This window comes from Schistocerca americana, chromosome 3, assembly GCF_021461395.2.
Source record: "Schistocerca americana isolate TAMUIC-IGC-003095 chromosome 3, iqSchAmer2.1, whole genome shotgun sequence".
Taxonomy (NCBI): domain Eukaryota; kingdom Metazoa; phylum Arthropoda; class Insecta; order Orthoptera; family Acrididae; genus Schistocerca; species Schistocerca americana.
The window spans coordinates 536,029,725-536,050,738 of record NC_060121.1 but is presented as its reverse complement, the minus strand read 5'-3'; the positions used below and the strand labels follow the sequence as shown (position 1 = coordinate 536,050,738).

At 39.3% G+C, this 21,014-nt stretch overlaps 1 protein-coding gene across 3 annotated transcripts in view; it reads left to right on the top strand.

Annotated features, from left to right (window-relative positions):
• The window catches only part of LOC124606896 (RNA exonuclease 5), a 43,183-nt gene extending 31,749 nt beyond the window's left edge, over nucleotides 1-11,434 (top strand). For all 3 annotated transcript variants that reach the window (XM_047138993.1, XM_047138996.1, XM_047138995.1), the window contains 5 exons: nucleotides 1,740-1,881; nucleotides 3,970-4,164; nucleotides 5,356-5,545; nucleotides 7,351-7,527; nucleotides 10,912-11,434. In XM_047138993.1, coding sequence (XP_046994949.1) covers nucleotides 1,740-1,881; nucleotides 3,970-4,164; nucleotides 5,356-5,545; nucleotides 7,351-7,527; nucleotides 10,912-11,294 — 1,087 coding nt within the window. In that variant the 3' untranslated portion in view covers nucleotides 11,295-11,434. The remainder of the gene's footprint in view (nucleotides 1-1,739; nucleotides 1,882-3,969; nucleotides 4,165-5,355; nucleotides 5,546-7,350; nucleotides 7,528-10,911) is intronic.
• Nucleotides 11,435-21,014: the final 9,580 nt, after the last annotated feature.

The window sequence follows — 21,014 nt, the reverse complement described above, 5'->3', positions numbered from 1 at the left end:
TTGAGAAAGTATAAAAATATTAACCTGATTGATGCTACAATGCATCAGATCCTCAAGTTGTATTTATTTGGATTTTCGTAGTATCTTTAAACCACTGTCATCAAATGTCATAATGGTTCCTTCACTGAAGAATAACAGTTTCCGCCCCTCATTCTTGGCCATCTGAGTTATTTCATCAATATTGATCTTTATTTCAGTGAGACATTAGTCTCTTCCTGTATTCTAGCCAGTATGATGTGGAATGGAAAGCTTGCACTAGCTATGAACAGCAAGACATTTACCAATAGATTAGTCCATGACATACAACATATTTCGTAATCAACATTGATTGAGAAATTCATGTTCTTGCCACTAATGGCCATACATTTGTTAGAAAATCCCCGCCCCCATCCCAGCCATACTGCAGTCTGTTGCCATAATGTGGAGCTACGCCCTTCTATAGAACAAATTGCATCTGCAATGCCACCTTATAAAACTAGTCAAAATTATCACCACTTGCCTCTGAATGCATTGCAGAGCTATTCAGTCTGCTTCATGTCTCACTTTAGGTGTGTGCCATGCAAACTCTCCACTGTATATCTTCACCTATACTCCAGAAGTCATATTTTTGTGTGATAGAGGTACCAGAGCTGTGTGGGCAAAATGACTGTTAATATACTTCTTTATGTGCTCCAGTCTTTCTTGGAATTTTTGAGAGATATATGTAGGAGCAATTTGATAATTGACTCTTCTAGGAATGTACACTCTTGGAACTTCTGAAACAATAAACTCTCCTTGATGTACAATGCCTTTCTTGTAGCATATGCCACTGGAGTTTCATGAACATTTCCACAACACACTCGTGCTGATCAAATGAATTGGTGGTGAAATGCACCACCCTTTCTTGGATCTTCTCTTTCTCTTTTGTTCAACCTGTTACGGGTCCAGTAAATGGTAAGAGAACCAGTGTCAAACCGATCGATCATAGTCTTAAGATTACTTTAAATGGATTCTAAGATTTGATATTTACATACATCCATTTTAAATTGTGTGGCTAACAATCACACACATTAGTAACAAGTGCTCTTCTATTGAACCTAGTGAACAGTTGCTTTGCACCCTAAGCCTGTCCTGGTCTTGTTCACACCTGAGACACTTTCCTCCCCCCCCCCCCCCCCCCTCTCTCTCTCTCTCTCTCTCTCTCTCTCTCTCTCTCTCTCTCTCTCTCTCTCTCTCTCTCTCTCTCTCACACACACACACACACACACACACACACACACACACACAACTCTTTTATTTTATGTCATATATTTAGATGTTACTTGTCTCATAAATGTGATGTACTGACCAGTTACCTATGAGTGACCAAATCAAAAGATTAATTTAAAATGAAACATGATGAACTGTTAGTAGTTTGGAATATCAACAATGTAGGAAAAAACAGATTGCTACTTACTGTAAAGAGGACATACTAAGTTGGAGACAGGCACAATGAAGACACTTAAACATAAACGTTGGCCACAGCCTTCCTCAGAAAAAGAAAGAGAAACACAAACCATTCATTCAAACAAGCAAGCACAATCCACGCACACAAGTTTGTGTTTTTCAGGAGGAGGAAGTATATGTAGATGGAATGCACGAGACATTTTCTTCTTACTTGTCCATATTAAATAAGAATGTTTTAACAAAACATGTGACTTAAACCAATTTGCTTCATACTATAATTTTTGCCTACTCAGTCATGTTTCTGTGTTGTGCAGATATTTAGACTATGTGTATACGAAAGACGTGTACCAGGAAGTAACCCCTTTATCACCAATGTATGCATTAGACTGTGAAATGTGCCAAACAAATGAAGGGATGGAACTAACAAGGATATCACTTGTGGACGAAGAGTTAAAGGTGAGTATTATTGCGATGGATAAGATTTTCAAACATATATCTCTACACTTTTCAGTGTAATACGGTCCAGTATTTATATTTATGAGACTACAAAATATTTATAAAACATTCTGTTAAGGAGTTCCTGTAGTTCATTATTTAGTCTGGGAGCAAGAGACAAAAGTGCATTTTTACTATGTGATGTTTCAATGTGTTGTTGTTGATGCCTTAACAAACAAAAGCTTATTGTCCAGAAGTTAGGATTCGCAGCATGCAAAACTCACTCTTTCAAATGTGTCATGAAATGAAATGTTCAGAACCTACCTTATACTAGCTAAACCTTTTTTTATACACTGTTCGCAGTGTAAATTGTTGATAAAAAAAGGTCAGCAAGCACATAACTGGAACTGACATTATCAGGAACATTCCAAAGGCATCAAAAAGTGTATATAGTGCATCCATTTTAACTCTTTGAGACCTTTGTGTTTTGCTTCATTTCTTACCATATTATTATTTAAAAAAATAGGATTTTTTTGGGATGTGAGCAGTCAGCAGTGTTGAAAGTGAAAATGCACACATGATGCATGCAGCATCTATTTTTCTGTTTCTTTATGCCAAATTTTTTATTTATATTGATATAGCACTTTTCAAGTTCGTTTGATTAAAACATTTATGAATATGATCAAATGTCTATTATTAGTAAAGTTTATTTTTTAATATTTACAATGCAGTATTGCTGGTATTAACATAATTTGTTACAGTGCAGATTGTATGAATAGTATACAGCTTGCTGAGTTTTTCTGTCAACAACTTATATTGCTAATAATGCATAAAAAGTTAGAGCTAGTATAAGATAGTTTCCAGACACTATGTTTTATGTTGTTCAAAAGAGCATGGCCATCACATGCCTAGAATTCAAAATTTTTGGTAATAGGCTTTTGTTCGTTAAATCATCAATGTTTTACAATCGGGAACAGTCAACACAGATTTCATTTGCATAGCTGATAGCTGAAATACAGCTAATCAAATTTTCTTATAATGTAAATGGATCAAAAAGTAATGCCTCCTGTGTCATAAAAAATTTAATAATGAACATAACACTGCAGAACTCGTACAGATCGTAGCCTGAACTGTCCTCTACACAACACTCATTATTCATCATAATCACCATGCATTTGTACACATTTGCGCTGTTCTGGAACTAGGCATCAAAACCAGTTTGGAAAAAGTCAGGTTTTTGCTTCAGAAGACCCATGATTTTAAAGCTGTTTGAACCTCGTGAATTAAGAAAGTATATGAGGACACTCTAACAGGCATTAGCAATGTACAGTGTTGTGTGTAGTAGTTCGATAATGGAGAAATGGATGTTGCAAATAAACTGCACAGTGGCCAGCAGGCATCTATCACAGGTGCCAGGATGTGCTGATGAAGTAATTTGAGGAGCCAGACATGTTAGAGTTCACAATCAACAACTTTTAAAATCATTCTGAGAAAAATATGGTATATGTTCATTATTCAGAAAAATATCGTAAATGTTCATTATTAAATGTTTTAAGACTACTGTATGGTAAAAATGTGAATAAGTTATATAGGCAGCCTCTCTGCTTTTCAGTGCCCTGTGTTGATCATAAATTTTCAAAATTAATCTTTTATTTATTATGAGATAAGTCATACAGATTAAAACTATCTCCAGACTGGAGGTAAAACCCAGACCTTTCCCTTTGTGGGCAATTCTTACATACTGTCTGTCCAGACGTGCTTTTGCATCTTTTCCATCTTCATATCTAGCTGTACTAGCACATTAGAATCCATATCATGTTAACGACAGTTAATAGTACTATTTTTGCATGTACTATGTGACAGTGTTGTTTTTCACAGCTGTGACCACAAATTGCCCTGTTTTACATGCAGCTATCTGCAGTTGTTATGGAAATGTCAATCTAATTTTTTGATTCACATTTTGTGACAAAGATTTGTCTTCATTAGTGAACATCTCCAGTAATTTGAATTTGTTTTTCAACAAATGTAAATCAACCATTTCTCATTTTGTGTACATAATAGTACTGTTGAAGCTGTCTATAATATATAACACTGAACCTTTATGAACAGGTGTTGTATGATACTTATGTGAAGCCTTATAATCACATAACAAATTATTTAACAAGATATTCTGGTGTATCAAAAAAGACGCTTTCAAACGTGACTGTACGTCTAGCAGATGTTCAGGAAAAACTGAGGCAACTGCTTCCTCCAGATGCCATTTTGGTCGGACAGTCTCTTAACAATGACCTCCATGCTCTTAAGGTAAGTAAATGTTAGTTTATAATAAGTTCATTCAGTCACTGCTGCTGAAATAATCTCTTATTACATTGTCATCAGAAAAACCAGTCTGTTTACAAAAATAGTATAGAATATTTGGGGAGTTATTTGTGTTGAAAGGAAAATTTAATCGACCGCAGGCCCACAACACTTTAATGAGTGTGCACATGGCATGCATGGGTACTAAGCAATTGCAGTACTCCTTTGCTGTATGGCAATTCCTGTCCTTCTTCTTCTTCTTCTTCTTCTTCTTCATCATGTTTACTTCCCCGCCTCCTTCCCACTATCACTTGATTTTTGCTCATTGTCCTGGTTTTCACATAGGTTTTTAACTTGACTTATTCTCGTGATCCCCTTACATTACTTCCTACCTTTTTATTTTGGAGACTCCCCAGGTTTTACCTCATTCTTCCTCAAATTCTCAAAAGTGTGGATTACGCAGGGAAGGACTCTGTGTGGTACTTGGGTTCCTGAAGGTTATATTATCCTGACACCCAGTTCTGGTCAATCTGCCATGTGGTAGCCAGTCCATTGGAGGAGGGTACCTGCACAGTCATAGCCCTTTGACAGTGCATGGTTTGCTCTGCTATAGTTGGAGTTGTGAATAATGATGGTAGAGTTTAGGCTTGTTCTGCGTACCATATGACACTTTCTACAACAGTCATTGATCATTCAGTAGTATCTGAGTGCTCTGCTGTGGATTTTATATGCAATGTGTGCATTATATGTAATCATAGCGAGTTATTTAGTGAATTTTTACTCCTCTGGCTGCAATTGTTATGGCTGATGGTGGTGGTGAATGACAATTTCTGCACAGGCAAGAAAGAGACATAATTTGCGGGACACACACACACACACACACACACACACACACACACACACACACTTTCATCAGGCACTAAGGTTGTTTGTGCACATACCACCACTGTCACTTGGAAACAGAACAATGCAATCCTTGTCCTTGTCTTGATTGGTGCAAACTACCATCATTCATGGGTTGGATTCTAGTATCTGCACAGTAAACACTCTATGCATGCCAAGGAATAGGTGCCCATTCTCATTGGGCTATTGAGAACCTGGAAAGCACTTATCAGGCAAATTTGGAAAAGGTCAATTAATTTTATATTCCTTGTAAGGGAAAAAGGTTGTACATTAATTCAACATCTATCATTTCAGATGCTTCATCCATATGTAATTGATACCAGTGTAATTTTTAACCTCACGGGTACTAGATACCGAAAAAGCAAACTCCAACATCTATCTGAGAGGTTTCTGGGAGAGGAAATACAGATTAGCAATCAAGGACATTCTTCTATAGAAGACAGCCAAGCATGTATGAAACTTACACAACTAAAATTGGCACAAGGTTTGTTTATATTTCAATTCAGTGTTGAAATACAGTGTTGTATGAATTTAATTGCTACTTTTAACAGTTTATAGACATTACTCTTTGTTTTTTCATTCCCCCCCTTTTGTACACTCAGCCACTCACACACAGGCATCATAATATTCTGTTCAGTGTATGAATATTAAGAAGCCTACATTATTATGGACCCATCTAATGTATACTCCTCAATCATTCAACTGTTTATTTCATGCATAGAAATAACAATAATTGGTATACATGTATTTAGTTAACCACATTGATACACTGAGCAGCCAGAACATTATGACCATCTACCCATAGCCAGTATGTCCATCTTTGGCATGGATAAAAGTGGCAGCGCATCATGGAATGAAAACAATGAGGCCTTCGTAGGTCGCTGGAGGGAGTTAGCATCACACACACACACACACACACACACACACACACACACACACACACACACACACACCGCCTAATTCCCATAAATTCCGGGAAGGAGGGCCATGAGCCAGCGCCATGTTCAATCACATCCCAGATGTGTTTAATTGGGTTCAGATTTGGTGAGTTGAGGTGGCCACCACATCAATTGTAACTCGCCACTGTGTTCATGGAACCAGTCTCTCACTCTCCTGGCCTTCTGACATGGCACATTATCTTGTTGGAAAATGCTTCTGCTGTCTGGAAACATGATCATCGTGAAGGGATGTTTGTGGTCTGCAACCAGTGTATGATACACTTTGGTCATCATTAGGCATTGCATAAACTCCACTGGACCCATGGATGCCCTCTTGAATGTTCCCCAGAGCAGAATGGAGGTGCTGCCAGCTTGTCTTCGTCCCACAGTACAGATGCCAAGGAGCTGTTCCCCTGAAGATTACGGATTTGCACCCTCCCATCAGCATGGTGAAGAAGGTATTGAGATTCGTAAGACCCTGCAGTGCTCTGCCACTGCACCAACGTTCAGTGCCAGTGACCAGCTGGCCATTTCAGTCATAGATGCCAATGTTGGCATGCGTATGGGTCGTCGGCTGTGTAGGCCCATCATTAGGTGTGTTCAATGCACTGTGTTTTCACACACATTTGTATTCTGCTCAGAATTAAAGTTGGATGTTAGTTCCGCCACAGTTCGCCACCTTCCTGTTTTACCAATATTCCCGGCCTACGATGTAATGAGGTGTGGCCAACTGATCCCACAACGTCTGGGCGTGGTTTCACCTTGGTGTCACCACATGTTCAAGACACTCACCACAGCACTCCTCAAATACCTGACAAGTCGTGCTGTTTCCGAAATGCTTATGCCGAGAGTGGGCCAATAAAACAAGGGGGGCAGGGGGGGGGGGGGGGGGCCTTCAAATGTGTGTGAATTCCTAAGGGACTAAACTGCCGAGGTCATCGGCCCCTAGATTTGGACATTACTTAAACTAACTTACACTAAGGACAACGCGCACGCCACCACACGCGCGCGCGCTCACCGACACACACACACACACACACACACACACACACACACACACACACACTCTACATGCTCTGTGCATGCATCGGACAAGCAGTCATCGCTCACCAGGTGACGATGGTATCACCTGAGTGGTTTTATATTGATAGTAGGTCAGTGGTCATAATGTTGCGGCTGATCGGTGTACATTGTGACTGAAATTTTTAGTGCATTTTGCCTCAAATTAAGAAAGCTTGCTATCACCTTTGAAACAGCAGTGTTATTATTAGTGAGGTCAATGTACCTTAATATTTTTTAAAAAATTCTATCTCCCTTTGATAAAAGTTATTAATGTGGTATCTGTTGTTAGGTATAGAATTTGGTGACGTCATACATGCTGGATGCTTAAGAGCTGAGAGCCAGCGACAAAAAAATAGCGCTTCCACAAACTCACAGGCACAAGAATTAGGCGTTAATATTAGTCATCGTGCATCCAATCAATATGCTGCCAGTCTGTTCAGCCACGTAACTCGTGTAGACAAAACAGGTAAAATATTATTGTTGTTGCTTCATTGTAATTACACATTTTGTGAAGAAGATACTTTCACTTTCAAAGCAAAATCTGAAATCAGATGAGGAATAGTGATCCATTCACAATCAGTGCACGAGTTTCACAAAGTATGCTCAACTAATTCTGCTGGGAGATGCTGCAGGAAAGACATAGTGCTTAATTGAGAGCCTTGCTCTCTTCAATTCTAGTAGCATGTATTTCAAGAATTACAGTGTTCTGCTTACAGCTTAAACAACAATGGCTGCAAAATTATAAATTTAAACTTATGCGGTGGCATGCCAAAAATATTTCTTCCTGACATTCCAGTGGAAAATTGAATAAGAATGGGAAAAGAATACTGGTGCACTTTATACCTTTTATTGCACATCAAACTCCAGCTTGTGGAGTACACCAACCAAACCACTAATCAGGTCTTCAGAATCCATTTTCATGGGGTAATTATTTTCTGTTGTTAGTCAACATATTGCACAACTCTCTTGAGTTTTAAAATAAAGATTGATGAGGGACATTTCAATCTGTCACAAATAATTATTAGTGGCTCGTTGTGGTCTGTGTCAACATTCTGTAATTGAATAATAGATTTCAACGTCAATCATAAATAAAAAACATCTGTGAAATACTTGCTGGGTACATTTCAGAACAATTCTGGTGGATATTTTTCTTTATCTTTCAAAAACTGAGAGCTTCGTAACTTCTGTGCTGGTCCTAGCTCATTGTTGCCCATTTATGAATCAAGTTCTGGGTTTGGTGATTCATAGAGTGAAAGAAAAAATGTTAAATTCAGAATTATTATAGATTTCTGCCTAATGTAAATGTACATTTCAAAATATTATGCTTGGGAATGGCTTAGTGCCCAAACTGCAATCATAAAATAAAACCTTGAACAGCTGAAAGCAAGATGAGATTAAAAGTTCAGAATTATGTTGAATCTGTTGAAGTGTAAACAGAACTGTATCCCAACCTACACGTTTTGTTGCTTTTACTGTGTACAACAGTTGTGCTGCAGTGTAGATTGATGTTTTTAAATAGGCTAAAAAATTTGTCAGACTTCCTGAATATTCCCTCAAGATTGCTTCCAAAATAAATTTTCATTATTATACTGAAGTCATCAGAGCATATGTGATACATGTTCAAAAGTTCCAAAAAACCGCCTGCGGCTTAGAATCGAGTGCAAAGTAAGTGGAAATTCTGAAAAAAGTTGGTGGGTGCCGCCACAACTTACTTCTGCTGTCGAATATATGTAGCGCTACACAGGCATGCTATGTAGGCACAAAGATAAATACTGGCGCCAAAACCTCTGTGTCAGTAAATAAATTTAAAAAGAAAAAAAAAGGTGGAAGACAAGCTTTTTTCTCCGCCTCGAGTTTCGACCACTGCATTTTCATTCATTATCCAACGAAGTAAATACAAATTCCGTATTGTTCATCTTCGAATGTAGCAGCATTTCAATGTACTACGAAAACCCGACTGGCAAGACTGTTTGGGATGTTTGTCAATATGGCCAACTCTACGTTATGGATTTTTTCCTACCTGTGAGAGGAGATGGTTGCTAATAGGAACTTTTATAAATTGTGAATCACATGCAGTATTCTCGTCACCATAAGAATAATATGAATATAAACATTTTGCCATGTATTGTTTCGTGTTTGCTGGTATCTCATTTAAATCCTGTCTGCCTAATAAACCACAAAACTAGAGTGAGACAACAGCAAACGCGGAAGAATATGCATATCGTGTCATGTTTATATTCGTATTATTCTTATGCTTAACAGTGATACAGTCAGAAATGAAGCACGGCAATTGACTAGAATTTTAAATCTAAGATGACTCTAATTTCTGTGCATAATGTAATGTACTAAAGAGGCGCCTGCGAAGATTTTCAAACGGAGAAAACTTTTCGCTAAACTCTCATTCAGAACATCTTCTATCATACGCAGTCTATTATTTGGTTCTTGTTGATCATTATCAAAGAAAGCAGCAGTGTAAGTAACAACGAATAGCAGTCTCTTGCCATTGTTTCGCTAATGAGACGATTCCTCTAAAAAAAATTTTTTTTTTTTAAGCGGCGGTCGCGCGCGCTAAAGCAAGCCATGCTGCGAGCGGCGACAGGCCGTAAACACGCACTATCAGAATTGCGACAAACAATGCATGACACAGTACAGTAATGCATTTTCAGCTTAGAGTGACGTAAACACCTATAACAAAGAAAACTGCACTTATCAGATCAAAGAAAAATAAGCAATCAATTCAAACCAGACAAAGCATGTGAAAAAGGAAGGGTATCTGTATAAATACGGATGGAGCGCCTGACGCATAGCAATGGCTACCTGGTAGTGCTTAACTGCTAAGCTTACGACTCGAACCAAACTACTGTAGCTGTATAGTCATTCATTCGACCTAAATTGTGTCTCATATTACAATGGACCAACTTTGTTTCGATTTGGAGATGCTGCCTAAAACTTTTCTCTCCCTTTGAATTTTGAGTCTCAAATTTCACGTGCGGCTTAGATTTGGGAAATTTTTTTTCCTTGATTTTGAGTCTCATTTTTCAGGTGCGGCTTAGATTCGAGTGCGGCTTAGACTCGAGTAAATACGGTAGTGGAAATTCATGAAAATGAGATCATTGATGAAGCAGCAACTTAAGCTTCCTGTGTGGAAGACACCACGGCATAACATGTATCCCTCCCCACTAGGGGAGGAAGGGGGGGGGGGGGGGGGAGATAGAGAGGTTATATTCATAGAGCAACTTTGCTGTGGAGTTCCTCTTCCAAACAATGGAAGTGCAACATCATTCTGAAGTTTTCCCATACAGGGCTTTGCCATTTGACCAGTTGATCTATCAACATGTGTGGAAATCTGGACACAATAATTTGACAGAATGTGTCTGGAATTGTGATTGGAGGGCTGATCATTTTGAATTTTACCTTGCAGGAAGACAAATATGGCATTCGCTTGGAGACTCTTGTGTTACAGTGTTAAGTACTTTTTCATATATTTTTAAGGTAGCTGGTTTCTGCATTCTTTTTTGTGGATGACCAGTTAACCATAATTCACATTTGTTTATTGTGGCAGTATTGATAATGTTTTACAAGTACTTCAAAACTAGTTCTTATTTGAATTAAACAAAAATTTGTGATGCTGTGAGAAAGACATGCTATAGGAAATGAAGTGTGTATTTGAATTTAAAATAGATGTTCCTTCATAAAATGCAATTATAAAGTATTTTGAAAGAATTTGTATGTAGTAGTAGTAGTAGTAGTAGTAGTAGTAGTAGTAGCAGCGTTACTATTTTTAATAATAATAATCACCTATTCTTATTTACTGATAGTCAGATAAAAGGTATTCCTCTTCTCTTTTCAGCATCAATTATCGGCTGTGGTGAAATAATTCAGAAGTACTCGAATTATATATCTGACTCACTTTTGAAATCAAATATAGGCACTGAAGATACTTGTACTCAACAGCTCAAATGTGAGGTACAGAGCTCGGCGAAGGATGTTGTTCGACGAACTTGTGAAATTATGCTGGAGAACTTCTTTACTCTTGCACATGTAGAAATTGCGAATACAGATGATGAGATTGATAGCTCGTGTAAACGTCTCAATAAATGGTGTAGACGTTTGTTTGAACATGTTGCAGTTAATGGATTATCAGTTGTGTTGTTCAGTGGCAAAAGCAGTGGTCCAAATGGTGCATGCTTTATCTCGCTAAAGAACCCTTTCACAAGAATTAAAACATGTTAAACCTTCTTGCTCATTGTGTAGAAACTGTAAAGGAGGAAAAAAAGTCTGTTAAGTGAGAAACCTATGTAAGATCAATCGACCGACCAGCCTGTTATTGTTCTTGGTGTATAAGTCCACAAATACACAAGTTTCTCTGTTAACCTGTTGTGTGGTTTTATTACATAGAATTCTGTCCTTCATTCATTGTTTTTGATTCAGTGCAGTCTAATATGAATCCTGATGTCGGTCTAAGGATAAGCAGCTTTGAAATGAACATGACATTCCTACAACAGAGGATATTGTCAAGATAGCAAGGGTTGCTATAAAACATGTATGGCTATGTGAAAGTCTATTTAGACACAATAAAGATGGCAGTCTCTTCTGGAAAATCTAACATTCTCAGGGTAAAGCATTTTTATCTTAAAAAAGGAATTCTGTGTGTTTAATCTAGAATCATAATTTAATTTTATTGAGCTTTATGAATCTTAGATTTCAAAATACTTAATATTTCAAAGAGTGTCAACTATATGACTATTATTCCATGTAAATTATCCCAATGTTTAACAGCCATGGCCATATAACTGCATATTGGCTAATGGTGTTTATACCTGAATAATCTGCACCATCAAATAATCCAGGCACCGTAATTTTAAGTGAGGAAAAAAAATTGAATTTGTGTGTTATTTACAAAAAATTATTCTAACGTAATGACTCTGTTCATAACCACTTCATCACTAGTGGAGGAATCATTTTGTTACCATCTTCCCGTAGAGTGTCAGCCTTTATTTCGTCCAGTGAATTTGTGATACCACATTTTCTAAAGGACTTTTCTGACAGTGGGAACAGAATGGAGTGCCACTCACAAATGTAGGACAAATCTGGCCGCTTGATTTTTCCACTCAGTGTGAACTTGTGGTTCTCTTCGGCCATCCATTATGTATATCACTGTTTAAGTGCAGCTTTGACTGGCTAATTTACGCACACATTAGTGGTTGCATGACGGATGTTAGGGGTAGTGACCAAGTCGGTGTTTCCTCTCTGTGCAACTTGTCTCAGACTTCCTCAGTTCCTGGAAGCTGTCCAGGACAACCATGTTACATAAATACAACAACACATCAGGGCAACATTGCCAAACATGCGTCACCCACTCAACCCCAACATCATGGTCCATCCACCCTTTTAGATTCGCTGTTGCCAATATGGATTGAACTGATATTTTTGGATTTATTTTCCATTTAAATATCACATAAGGGGGTAGCTTTCATCTATATTCAGTTCCATCATCACTGTACCTCCTCATTGCCGCCGGTTCATATCATGACTCTAGAGTCCCCTTTTCTTTTCACGGTGTTATTGAGTGGCATCTCAAAGTAGACTGGCATTTGATCCATTACCAGTTTACGATAATGTATAGGAAGGTTCACGCTCCAAATTCTATAGCAATTAAAATTCACTACTTTTTCCCCGTAAGTGCCCGTAAGCCATTAAGCAATGGTAGTTTCCCTCCAGAAGCATAATCCATGTCAACTGAAAAGTCTTGGTAGCCAGTCCCAGCTAGCTTTGAAAAAAGTGATGGCTAGTTCTTTGGCTAAAGCCAATGGTTTGGGAAGGCACATTTAACTTGTCGCCACACTTCTGTATTGTCGCTTCTCACCTACTGTGTCACAGAGCAGTTTTTGAAGTCCAGATGCTACACTTTTTGGCCATGAAATCCCCAGCGATTATCATTTGTTTCTTGAAGTCACGTTTTGTTTATTTGCCAGTCGCGAATACAACCCTTGCTCACATTCGGCTTTCTTCCTGCTGCACAGTTTCCAATGTTCTCAGCTTCTTCGAATTCTTTAAGTTTTTCTTTAGCTGCAGGTAAGTGGTAATGAGAACTTGTAGCCATAATTAAAAGTTAACATGTGGTTAATACTTAATGACATGCTACTGACAAGTCGCGTACTTATGTTGCAGAAACACTATAGCATGATCTATTGTTGTAGGTTGAGCAGTACCAACCTTACTAGAATTAATCTGTGAAACCCAGTTTTTTATCCTTAAATTCGAGGAAAAGTATGTGCAGATTATTCATGTAAACATGGTATGTCTTAGCAATGAGGAAAGAAAAGTCATTACAGTGGTGGGAGTTGTCCTCTCCCACTTTCCTGTCATTTTATCAGGAGCTTCTTATGACATCTTCCTCCCCTTACTGATTTCTCATTGAACGATTTACCTTTGACAGAAAATTGCATAAACCACCTGTACACGTGAGAGAAAGGATCTATCTGTGTGTTTTCTTGTCAGAGCAGAGTAGTTCACCTTCGTTAGCATTCATGACCATTGTGCCATGTGTAATGGAGACTTGCATTGCAATATTATTTGAAGTATAACAAGTCTATTGTTAAATAGTGGTGTTTCTTAAAGTTAGTATGCTCCAGTGATTAAACATTGTTTTCACATTTGGATTGTTATAAGAAGGGTAAGCTAAAACATTAGTTTTATTGTAACTTTTACTATGTGCTTATGAGGCATTTTCACAGACAACTTTTGCACTGTGTGTTTTCAATATCAGACCTGTAGTTACCATGAAAATGGGTTGCACATCTAATGTAAACTGAAATTAATGTAGCAGGGTACTACATCCAAATACAAAAACAACTAGATCTGCACTCACATATTGTGACATGTCTATGTCAATCCATTCTTGCCAATTTGAACTTATTTTACAAACTTTTTTGGCAATCTGCAGTATCGTATCCCCAAGGATGTGGTCTTCTTGTAATTCTTGTAATTAAATGTTTACACTTTTGGGAAAGTTTGTTTATATTGTTGATATTAAAAGATTGTTATTGTTACGTTTGTGAAATGGATGTAGCTAGGGGTCAAGGCCATTAGTTGTTAACACAATGATGAATAGGAACACTGTATTTCATCAAGGATGTACGCACGTGTCTGTCTGTCTGTGTGTGTGTGTGTGTGTGTGTGTGTGTGTGTGTGCGTGTGTGCGTGTGTGCGTGCGCGCACACAGAATATAGCAGTTACAGCTCTGCCCAAATATTTTTAAGTAATATGGGACAGCATGTGCTTTTCTGCCATGTGAAGGGGGAAAAGTGTGCTCAGCAAGCTTTAAGTAAGAGAACTCACTCTTAACTTGATGTGTTTTTCAGCCAAAAGTCACCTGCAACCCAGTCACCTACCACTTCCACACACTTCCATATAAATTGCTTTCAAATCAAAAGTATCTATATTACATTCAACAGCAAATTACCCACAATGACTTGCAGAATTTGTGTTAAAAGATGATGATATGACTTCAGAAATTCTGATGCATTGAAACAATGACACAGAAATAACGCATGTTACTGTAATCTCAAGAATGTGTATAGACAGATGCAGCTTAAAGAGTGTTCTTATGTTCGCAATTGCAATCAACTGTTGTTTGGATTGCTTGATGAAAGCCAGTTATATTGTTATTGGTTGTGATGAATCACTAATAAAGTTTTGGGACACACACCAATGGATGAAAATACACGAAAAAAAGAAGTAACGATTTGTATTTCACATCTTTTTCTTGGTCACTCCAGAGCTACCAACCTTTCATCTTTGTTCATTGATGTGACAAGATGTACCAAAGGTAAGATTATAAACATTTTGATGGATAGCCCAAATGTGAATTACCTATTTCTGCTAGATATTGGTAATGTAGTGAACAGTATTATGTGTAATGCCTTCAAAGGTGCAGTCAAGGCAACACATTGGAACACTGCATTATTTTTGAAAACCTTGCATAATTTATACAAGAATGTTCCAGCCAGGAGAGCATTATATCCTTGGTATTCAGACTCCATGTTTCCAAAAAAATTTGGTTGTATTCAGTGGCTGCTGAATTCCTCAAATGCTCAAAGTGCAATTGATGTGATACCAAACATGAATAAATTTGTCAAGGGTAAGAAGAAAGGTACGAATGAACTGAAGAGTGAACGTTTCATGTTGATGAGTAAGTTTATTAATGAACCATTGCCATATCCCAAACTTGCTTGTTTCAAGTTGGCAGTCTATGCCTTTCCAAACAAAGTTCCAGACAGATGCTCTGTTAATTCCATTTCTCCATGCAGCTATGGTATGTACAAATTAAAATTTTTTATGAAGCCAGAGATATTAAAGAAAAGCAATCAGCCATGTTGCCTGAAGCCAAGGAATAAGAAATATCCGATAATTGCAGAAAACTAGGTTTGACACCCTGTAAAGAATTAAAGAAAACCAGTTCAGATGTGAAAGCCATTGATATTCTTGCATTTTGACAAGAATGTAGAACATTCTTCAGACATTTTTCATCAAACTTAATAACAGATCACCCTTAATCTACATGCTGATGCTCGCCATTATTATCTTGATCCACGTTTGGTTATGTCAAACATTAGTTTGGCAAAATAATGTCTTGATAAGCTGCTTTGTACTCTCACAGAAAGTAATCACTTAAGCGAAACTGCAACAGATAATTTAATATGTGAATTAAAAAACCTGACTTCTCTACAACATTTTGTCAGCTCTTTTAAAGAGTACAATTATTCTGGGGAAAAAGTTGGTCATCTCTTATTGATAAATACCAAAATTTGATGATTATTGTGAAATTAGTTTGCAGTGTTTCCCATAGGAATGCTAACATTGAAAGGTGCATTCCTGTTAATGGTGAATGCCTTTTTGAAAACACGAGGGAGAAATTTGTTACATGTAGGCAGATTTAGGGTGATGTGTCTGATACTGGAGGCATTGACAGTTTGGATATTCCAGTCCAGGAATGCACTGTATGTAGACTATTGTAATCAACTCAAAGAACAGCATGCAAAGGAATGGAGTGTTCTAGAGAAAAGACATGGAAGTGAAAGAGTTGGAAGCAAAACGTTTGAAAATTTTAGAGTACTGCAAAAGAAATGTTGCCACTTGAAGGAAAGATAATTATGCTTGCATATTATAACATGACCAAAAATCTCCTCTGTAAGACTCAGCATGGGTTCCGGAAATGATGATCTGCTCATTCCAGTATAAAAGCTTTCCTAGCTTTCTTGATTAATTTATTAAACTTTCAGTAACCATCATGGCAATGATGGCATTGTGATCACCTGCCTCTGTCTGTAAAGTGACACTGTCAGCATCACAATGTGCAGTATTTAAAAGGAATACAGCAAGGATCAAATTCATAATCAGATCCTCCTCGTCGACAAAAACAACATGATGGCACCCAAACAGTAAGGCATACTCTTGGTTTATCTCCCAAACATAAAACAAGAGACTAGGAGTGAGGCACAAGTATCCTTAAAGAGATCTGACAAACTTCTTCATGGGTCATGGACCTAATGCCACCTATTAACATCTAAAAAAAGCTCAAGTTGTGCCTGTTTTGGAGACATTCTATCCGAGGATGTATGCTGATGTTTCCAATAGCAATTGGCAGCAAATGAATTGACACATCAGACTGTGTAGGAATCCCCTCCTCCCCAGATGCCGCCTCCTACATTAGTGTAGGCTAGATGAGTGCAGATATACTGGTGGGAGTCCTGCGGAGTGCCGGGCACTAATGACACATCATTCAATCAATGATAATTTATTAGCAAGAGGTTTACCTTCACTCTGCCTTTTTCCTGGTGCTGCCAAGCAGCGAACATGTTGGGCTTTGGTTGCTGATGGCACAGGGTAGCACATTGGCAAACAGCGAGGAATTTGCAGGCACTGACTCTGGTATTGTCAGGAGTCAGTGCTGCGGCTTTGTCATAGGATGATCCAGTGGCTGATCACATCACTACCACTCAGCATGGCTGTGGATGCCTCTCAGAGCTGTACTCAGGCTCAGCCCCAGAAATCTACATGCCCCTGTTGTTGAGATGGCATGAAGGTAGAAGACCCAACAGTGACACACAGGACAGCTGAAGAGGATGTCCCAGCCTACAGCCAGTAAGGTGATACTTGCACTGCCCATAAGTGTCAGCACATGTGCCGTGCTCTCAAGCTGAACACCTCACAGATGGGCAGATGGGTTCTTCATTTATGCTAGATTGGGTCAGTCAATCACAGTCAAAGTTCTCTTCAGCCAGACAGTTACGGTTTTGTAGTAATGGACTCCAAGGTGGTGGTGGTGGATGTAGTCGGTTGGTGTATTCCCCAAGGTCTCTTGCAGCTAGCAGAGCTGACCTTTCATCAGTATCCATGATGCAGATGGAATGGCCTAACTCTGAGAGTAAGTGGAAGGAAGGTGAAGTTTTTGTAACAGTTAGACTCGCTTCACTTCTGATTGTGACACCACATGTGCTCCTGTTGTCTGAGCCTGTCAGCACTTATGGCTGGCCTAATGTTTAATTTCGGGACTTCAGAGTGTTCCTTTATGCAAGATTTGCAGCTTTCTTGAACCATTCCTAGGTGGACTTACTACATGTAGCCTCATTATAGAAGAGTGTTGTGAGCTGTGCACTGTTGTCTGTGTTCAAACTGGTTCCTGGTGTAATTTCTTGCATGCTGTGAATCAGTAACTGGGTATTAGGAAGATACTTAAGTGTGAGACAACATGGCAGATCCTGGACAACATCGCTGATGCCATTTGAAGAAATTCTTTCATAGCGCAACATCTTATCAGCCAGCCTCGACCTGCTGCCTTTTGGGTGGTGACAGAAGATCAAGAAGCAATGCAGTAAAAACAGCTATGAGAACCATCTGCAGCAGATAATTGCCAACAGAATCACCCACTCCTTTCCATGAATGTAACTCATAAATGCAACTTCAAAGCGTACACTGATCAACCAGAACATTATGACTACTAATCTGCTATTCATATATACCCATCCAGGCAATAGCAGCATCACCTGGTGAGGAATAACTGTTAGTCATGAAGGGCATCAATATGTATATGGTTGGGGATCGGTGCTTGTGATGAAGGTGAAAAATGAGGTATGTGTTAATATGGAAAGTAGGGAGACAGTATCAGGGTATACACGGAAGAAAAACCTTTGATGTACGAGGGTCACTCCAAAAGAAATGCATACTATTTTTGTAAAAATACAGTTTTCATTCTGCATGTGTGAAAGTTTTAGTTTGTAGATACATCCTTCCCGCTTGTTTTCAAACTTAGTTCAACCTGTTCCCGTGAATGGCGCCGTCACAGCATGTCTTCAAGATGGCTGCTACACTTGACGTTCGTCAGAAGCAATGTGCTGTCATAGAATTCCTGTGCTGTGAAAACGAGACAGTGGGAAACATCCACAAGAGGTTGAAAAAGGCATATGGAGATGCTGCTGTCGATCGCGGTACAGCTAGTCGGTGGGCAAGCAGGTTACGTGATGAAAGAGGGCACGGCAATATTGAGGATTGTCCTCGCACCAGCAGGCCTCATACTGCACACACTCCATATAGTGTGCAGAGAGTTAACGAATTGGTGACTGCTGACAGACGCATCACAGTGAACGAATTGTCACACTACGTTGGGATAGGGGAAGGAAGTGTTTGCAGAATACTGAAAGTGTTGGCGTCAAAAAAGGTTTGTGCCAGGTGGGTTCCCAGGATGTTGACAGTGGCTCACAAAGAAACAGAAAAACGGTTTGCAGTGAACTTTTGGAACAGTACGAGAATGGTGGAGATAAATTTCTTGGAAGAATTGTGACAGGTGATGAAACATAGCTCAATCATTTTTCACCAGAGATGAAGAGGCAGTCGGTTGAATGGCATCATGCAAATTCACCCAAGAAAAAAAAAATCAAAACGACACCTTCTGCTGGAAAAGTTATGGCAATGGTGTTTTTCTATTCCAAAGGACTCATGCTTGTGGACATCAAGCCAAGTGGAACCACCATAAATTCTGATGCATATGTGATGACACTGAAAAAACTTCAAGCTCGACTGAGTCATGTTCGACCACATCGGCAAAAGTAGGATGTTTTGCTGTTGCACGACAATGCATGGCCACATGTCAGTCAAAAAACCAAAGAAGCAGTCACAAAACTCGGATGGACAACACTGAAACACCCGCCTTACAGTCCTGACCTGGCTCCATGTGACTATAATCTCTTTGGGAAACTGAACGACTCCACTTCATGGAACAAGGTTTGAAGATGAGTCCCTTGTGGACGCTGCCAAACAGTGGCTCCAACAGGTTGGTCCAGAATTTTACCATGCGGGTATACAAGCGCTGGTTCCAAGATGGTGTAAGGCAGTGGAGAGGGATGGAAATTATGTGGAGAAATGAAAATATTGTTCCTAAAGGATGTATCTACACACTGTAAAACTTTCAAACATGTAGAATAAAAGATGGATTTAAAAAAAAAATAGTGTGCACTTCTTTTGGAGTGATCCTCATATAAATAAATTGAGTTGCCAGATCAGCACATTCTACATCTACATGGATACTCTGCAAATCACATTTAAGTGCCTGGCAGACGGTTCATCAAACCACCTTCACAATTCCCTATTATTCCAATCTTGTAGAGTGGGCGGAAAGAATGAACACCTATATCTTTCCGTACGAGCTCTGATTTCCCTTATTTTATCGTGGTGATCGTTCCTCCCTATGTAGGTCGGCGTCAACAAAATATTTTCGCATTCGGAGGAGAAAGTTCATCTACATCTACGTGATTACACTGCTATTCACAATAAAGTGCTTGGCAGAGGGTTCAGTGAACCACCTTCATGCTGTCTCTCTACCGTTCTGCTCTCGAACCGCACACAGGAAAAACGAGCACTAAAATTTTTCCATGCGAGCCCTGATTTCTCTTATTTTATTGTGATGATCATTTCTCCCTATGTGAGTGAGTGCCAACATAATGCTTTCGCAATCAGAGGAGAAAATTGGTGATTGAAATTTCATGAAAAGTTCCTGTTGCAACGAAAAACGCCTTTGTTTTAATGATTGCCACTCCAATTCACATATCATGTCTGTGACACTATCTCCCCTATTTCACGATAATACAAAATGAGCTGCCCTTCTTTGTACTTTTTCGATGTCATCCATCAGTCCCACCTGATGCAGATCCCACACCGCACAGCAGTATTCCAGAATAGGGGGACAAGCGTAGTGCAAGCAGTCTCTTTGGTATACCTGTTGCACTTTCTAAGTGTTCTGCCAATCAATCGCAGTCTTTGGTTTGCTCTACCCACAGTATTATCTATTTGATCGTTCCAATTTAGGTTATTTGTAATTGTAATCCTTAAGTAATAGTTGAATTTACAGCCCTCAGATTTGTGTGACTTATCGCATAATTGAAATTTAGCTGATTTCTTTTAGTACTCATGTGAATACACTCCTGGAAATGGAAAAAAGAACACATTGACACCGGTGTGTCAGACCAACCATACTTGCTCCGGACACTGCGAGAGGGCTGTACAAGCAATGATCACACGCACGGCACAGCGGACACACCAGGAACCGCAGTGTTGGCCGTCGAATGGCGCTAGCTGCGCAGCATTTGTGCACCGCCGCCGTCAGTGTCAGCCAGTTTGCCGTGGCATACGGAGCTCCATCGCAGTCTTTAACACTGGTAGCATGCCGCGACAGCGTGGACGTGAACCGTATGTGCAGTTGACGGACTTTGAGCGAGGGCGTATAGTGGGCATGCGGGAGGCCGGGTGGACGTACCGCCGAATTACTCAACACGTGGGGCGTGAGGTCTCCACAGTACATCGATGTTGTCTCCAGTGGTCGGCGGAAGGTGCACGTGCCCGTCGACCTGGGACCGGACCACAGCGACGCACGGATGCACGCCAAGACCGTAGGATCCT